General features: G+C 49.1%; 1 protein-coding gene across 2 annotated transcripts in view; it reads right to left on the reverse strand.

Moving 5' to 3' along the window:
- Window positions 1-2,635: 2,635 nt before the first annotated feature.
- Asrgl1 (asparaginase like 1) overlaps window positions 2,636-5,727 on the reverse strand; it is a 16,069-nt gene continuing 12,977 nt past the window's right edge. For both annotated transcript variants that reach the window (XM_013029310.1, XM_013029311.1), the window contains exons 6-7: window positions 3,993-4,103; window positions 2,636-2,937 (exon numbers count right to left, since the gene is read on the reverse strand). In XM_013029310.1, coding sequence (XP_012884764.1) covers window positions 2,729-2,937; window positions 3,993-4,103 — 320 coding nt within the window. In that variant the 3' untranslated portion in view covers window positions 2,636-2,728. The remainder of the gene's footprint in view (window positions 2,938-3,992; window positions 4,104-5,727) is intronic.

Raw genomic sequence — 5,727 nt, forward strand, 5'->3', positions numbered from 1 at the left:
ACTGAGCCACCTTCCCAGCCCCCCTCTTCCCTTTCTTCTCAGGTACCTGGTGATAGGTATCATCTCCAATTCCTAACTTGACTTTGTTTTGCTTCTTGTCACCTCTTAAATTCACCTCTTAATCAAAGTTCCAACCCTCCAGTTCTTCAGGGGACAGGGCCCTTGAAGTTAAAATGAGGAGGTTGAGTCTTAGTCCAGTGTCTGTGTAAGAAGAGGTCTGTGCATGCTCTAAGAAAAGGCCATGCGAAGATACTTACGATGAGAAGATAGCCATCTAAGCTGAGCGTGGTGGCACGTGTCTGTAATCTCAGCACTTGGGAAACTGAGGCAGGAGGGTTGTGAGTTCAAGGGCAGCCTGAGGTACCTAGTGAGTTTGAAGAAGGAAAGAAAGAAAAAAGACAGCCATCTGTAGGGGAGAGGTACAGGAGAAAGTAGACCTGTTGACACTTTGATCTTGGACTTTCAGTCTCCAGCACTGAGAAAATATGTTTCTGTTGGTTAAAGCCACTCAGTCTGTGCGATTTTATTGTGGAAGCCTTAGCAGATTAATTAATATAGCATCTAACCAAGTAATTCCAAACAAGCTGTTACTGTATGCTGAGGTTTTTCAATATTTACAAACATATCAGCTCCCTCCTAGGCCTGACCACAGTTTCTAGATTTGTCCATTGGAACCTTAAGGTACACTACTGGACAGTTTTCCTTCAGTTTCTTTTCTTTTCTTTTTGTGCCCAAAATTTTTCTGGGCTTGAACTCAGGGCCTAGATGTTGTCCCTAAGCTTTTTTTTTTTTTTTTAACTCAAGGCTGGTGCTGTACCAGATGAGCCCTGCTCAACCCCTGGCTTTTTGGTAATTAATTAGCAGTAAGAGTTTTACACACTTTCTTGCCTGGGCTGCCTTTGCTGTTATTGAAGCCTGGAACTGATTCTTGCTTTCCCTCATTGGCTGGTGCTCTGTGATCTGAGCCATGCCTCCAACCTCTGGGCTGGCTTTGAAGCTTCATCTTTAGATCTTTAAACCACAATCCTCAGATCTCAGCCTCTTGAGTAGATAGGATTACACGTGTGAGCCACTGGCACCTGGCTTCAGTTATATGGAGCTTGACTTCAGGGCCTGGGTGCTGTCCCTGAGCTTCTTTTATATTCAAGGCTAGCGCTCTACCACTGAACCACAGCTCTACTTCCAGATTTTTCTGAGTCATTTATTAGAGATAAGAGTCTCACAGACTTTCCTGCCTGGGCTGGCTTTGAACAGTGATCCTCAGATCTCAGCCTCCTGAGTAGCTAGGATTACAGGTGTGAGTCACCAGTGCCTGGCTTGTTTAATCTTGAGTAGTACATAACTTTCAAATTCTTCAAAGTGAACGTACCCAGGGTCCCCCAGTGAATGGGATAAGTAGTTTTGGAGCTCAGCCCTGACTTCAGGTGTCAGAGATGGGAAACAGGATATGGAGTCAAGAGCGATAACTGTGTGAGTCAGGAGCGACCACTGGCAACCTGCAGGAGCCCTGAGCCACAAGCCGTGTTGGTACTGCCAAATGGTGGGTTTCGTTTTTCCTTAACCCATGCAAAAACTGAAAAAGTCCTGTTCTGAAAAATTCCTGACTGTCCTGTCTCCATGGCCCCCTCAGCCAGAAGAGACCCCTTATCTCCAACACCTGCCTGAAATGGGGGACCAGGGCGTGAGAGGTTTTGTCTCTTCTGGGTCTTTCTGTCAACAGTGACACCTAACCACGCTGTTATTCTTTCAAAATACATTTTATTTAGTGGCATGTGGAATTGGAAGTTAAGCAATTGCCTTTCAGAGAAAAGGTAAACCCTGATACACTAAAGAAAAAAAAATCTGAAACAAAACTTGAGTAGCTATGTCAAATGTCACAGCAGAAATACCATGTCCAGTGCAGGGAGACATGGACAGGAAGACACCCTGCCAAGGAAATGGCGTTGCCATGACAACCAGGCTAACCTTCCATGAATGAGGGCTCACCCCATAGCGCTGGCTGGCAGCCTGGGTCTTAGTGAGCCGTGGTGTCAGTCTCTCCCTGCTTCTGGGAGAAGCCAGAGAGGTCCTCAACTCATCCCGTGGGGGAACACTGGGTGAGGGGGCTCGCCTGACTACCAGGAAGACCCTCGGTCTTGAAATTCCATCCCTTATGACCCCTCATCTCTAGATTGGGGAGCTAACGGGTCCTCTTCAAGGATCTGGACACACGTCTGTATTATTCACTCAGAGAGGAGCTGGGCTTTGTTAAGAGAAAAAGCCTTGTTAGATGAAAAGCGTCTCCCTTTAAGGTGTTGCGTTCTTTTGCCAAGTGGTCAACAACGAAGTCTTTAATCTTTTGCCATCCACCTGGGCCTGGCTCAGCAGCTCTGCCACGGTGGCTCCCGGACGCGGTCCCCGTTCCTAGGCCCTTGCCCTGCCCGCCTTCCCAGGACTGGCCTCTGTGAGCGTGGGGGCGTGCCCAACCCTGAAGACCCTCACTGCCCTGCGCCAGTTCTGTGGGGTCGCCAGTGATCGCGGGCTCTCTTTCTAGCCATACACAATAGAGATTGCTCAGGAAAGGCCTCTTGCACTCTAGAGGCGCCCGCCCCCCAGATGCTATTGACCCAGGCAACAAAAGGAGGGACAGAATACGTGAGGTTTCCATGTCTACTTCTAATTGATCAAGCTACATCTCCACACTGCGCAGCTGAGCTTCACCTCCGAGCTAGCACCTACAACCTGGTCTTCAAGAGCACATGTCTGTGATGGTGGTCTCGTTAAGGTCGATGCCGGCGTACACCTTGCCATCCTGTGCGGCTGCCCAGGGCATGGAGGTGGAGGTCCATCTGGCTGTCCATTCTCCTGTTTTGGTGATCATGATGAGGCCACCTAAGCCTTTCACTCTCGACTTCATGTACTCCAGTGACAGGTCAGCAGCCTGCTCCACTGACTTTCCTGAACAGAAAGGAAGGAGGAATGGAGCTGGGCCCTGGTGGTTCATGCCTGGGATCCTAGCTACTCAGGAGGCTGAGATCTGAGGATCAAGGTTAGAGGCCAGCCCAGGCAGGGAAGTCTGTGAGACTCTAATAGCCAATAAACTACCAACAAGGCTCCAGACATGCAGCTGTGGCTCAGGCTGTAGTGCTCTAGCCTTGAGCTTTAAAAAAAGGCTCAGGGAGGGGCTGGGAAGGTGGCTTGGTGGTAGAGTGCTTCCCTAGCATGCATGAAACCCTGGGTTCAATTCCTCAGTACCAAATACACAGAAAAAGCCAGAAGTGGTGATGTGACTCATGGTAGTGGTAGAGTGCTAGCCATGAGCAAAAGAAGCTCAGAGACAGCGTCCAGGACCAGCAAGAAGAAAAAAAAACAAGGAAAGGAAAAATAATACTCAAATCTGATAGAAGCATCCTTTAGAGATGCTGATAGGCTCTATTTCTCTCTCTCCTCCTCCTCTCTCGCTCTCTCTTTCTCCCTCCCTCCTCTCTCTCTCTCTCTCTCTCCATCTATCCTGATTCCGAGGCTTAAACTCAGAGCCTGGGTGCTGTCTCTTAGCTTTTCTGCTCAAGGATGTGCTCTACCACTTGAGCCACTGCTCCACTTCTGTCTTTTTGGTGATTCATTAGAGATAAGAGTCTCATGGACTTTCCAGTCTGGATGGCTTCAAATTACAATTCTCAGATCTCAGCCTGCTCAGTAGCTAGGATTGCGGGCATGAGACACAGGAGCATGGCTGAAATTTTTTTTTTTTTTTTTGGTCCTGTCATGGGGCCTGAACTCTGGGCCTGGGCGCTGTCCCTCAGCTCTTCAGCTCAAGGCTAGCGCTCTACCTCTTGAGTCACAGCGCCACTTCTGGCTTTTTATTTTTTGCTTATGTGGTGCTGACGAATGGAACCCAGGGCCTCAAGCATGCGAGGCAAGCGCTCTACCACTGAGCCACCTTCCCAGCCCCCTGACATTTCTTTTACAAACTCACGGTCACCATTCATGAATGTGTTCCCTGCTGTATGTACCTTGTTCTACGTGGAAGAGAGCGAGTCTTGCCAGATTCACCTTCAGGATGCTTTCTCCATGCCCCGTGGTTGAAATGGCTCCAATGTTATTGTCAGCGTAACCTCCAGATCCTGCTCAAAAGAAGAGACTGGTTCTAATAGAGCAGTAACAGCTGGTGGCACAAGCCTGTAATCCTAGCTACTCAAGGAGGCTGAGATCTGAGGATCGTGGTTTGAAGTCAGCCTGGGCAAGAAAGTCTGTGAGATTCTTATCTCCAATAAGTTACAAAAAAACAAAACAGCTGGACACGGAGCCGTGATTCAAATGGTAGAGGGATGATGAGGAAGCACCATGCAAAGGCACCGAACCCCTGAGGATAGCGCCTCGAGGACTGAACCTCAGGGAGGCGGGGGTCCCACCCAGGTATTCACCTCATATTTCTCAGTGGGTCACCCCCTTCTCTTCCTTGTCTGCTCCACATACCCCACACCTGAACAAGAAACCCTCTGACTGAATCATGACCAACAAGCATGCCGGGTGCCGATGACTCACGCCTGTAATCCTAGCTACTCGGGAGGCTGAGATCTGAGGTTCATGGTTCAAAGCCAGCCCAGAAGGAAAGTCCATGGGACTCTTATCTCCAATGAACCGTCAGAAAACCGGAAGTGGCGCTGTGGCTCAAGTGGTAGAGTGCTCCCCTTGAGCTAAAGAACTGAGGGACAGCGCCCAGGCCCCATGACCCCCCCGCCCCAATCCACACCCATACAAAAGAAACTGGGCACCGGTGGCTCATGCCTGTAATCCTAGCTACTCAGGAGGCTGAGATCTGAGGATCATGGTTCAAAGCCAGCCCTGGCAGGAAAGTCCATGTGAGACTCTTATCTCCAATAAACCACTAGAAAATCAGAAGTGGTGCTGTGGCTCAAGCGGTAAAGCGTTTGCCTTGAGCTGAAGAGTGCAGGGACAGTGCCTAGACCCAGAGTTCAAGCCCCACGACCAAAAAAAAAAAAAAAAAAAAGAATTCTTCCTTACTTTATTCTTGGACTAAGAAATTTTAAGGCCTTTTTCTCCATCATTTCTATGTGTGTTCATATACAGAACACATCAGACTCCTGAAGTCTTTCCCTGGTTGAAATGGAAGCATTATATTAACATTTGCCTTAGTGAAGGAATGAATTTTTGTGCTAGTCCCAGGGCTTGAGCTGAGGGCCTGGGCACTGTCCTTGAGCTTTTCTGTTCAAGGGTATCATTATGCCACTAGAGTCACAGCTACATTTCTGGCTTTTTGGGGTACACAATCTGAGATAAGAGCCTCATGGACTTTCCTGCCTATGCTGGCTTTAAACTGTGATCCTCAGATCTCAGCCTCTTGTGTAGCTAGGATGACAGGCGTGAGCCACCGGCGCTCAGCCTCTTACACTGTTACTGTGAGCCCAGGCCTGGGAAGCCGAGTCATGTACGTGACCCTCTGTGTGTGAGTGCACATCCGGAATCCGGAGTAAAAGAGAAGGCAGCAGCCACATGGCAGCCTGGGACAACTTTAGCATTCTCTGCCCCTGAATCCTTCCCCAAGACATGCCTAAATTTAATATAGAAGAAGGGTGACTACTGGATGCAGACACCTTGCTCACAGAGGGGCACCAAGAACTGCCTACCCAAACACCATTTCAAAATTCTGAAAGCTGTCACGGAGGAGAAAGGAAATGGGAAATGATGTAAGCACAGCACTGCGTGACGGGGGAGGGGGAGAGGGGG

This window comes from Dipodomys ordii, unplaced genomic scaffold (assembly GCF_000151885.1).
Source record: "Dipodomys ordii isolate 6190 unplaced genomic scaffold, Dord_2.0 Scaffold117, whole genome shotgun sequence".
Lineage (NCBI taxonomy): Eukaryota > Metazoa > Chordata > Mammalia > Rodentia > Heteromyidae > Dipodomys > Dipodomys ordii.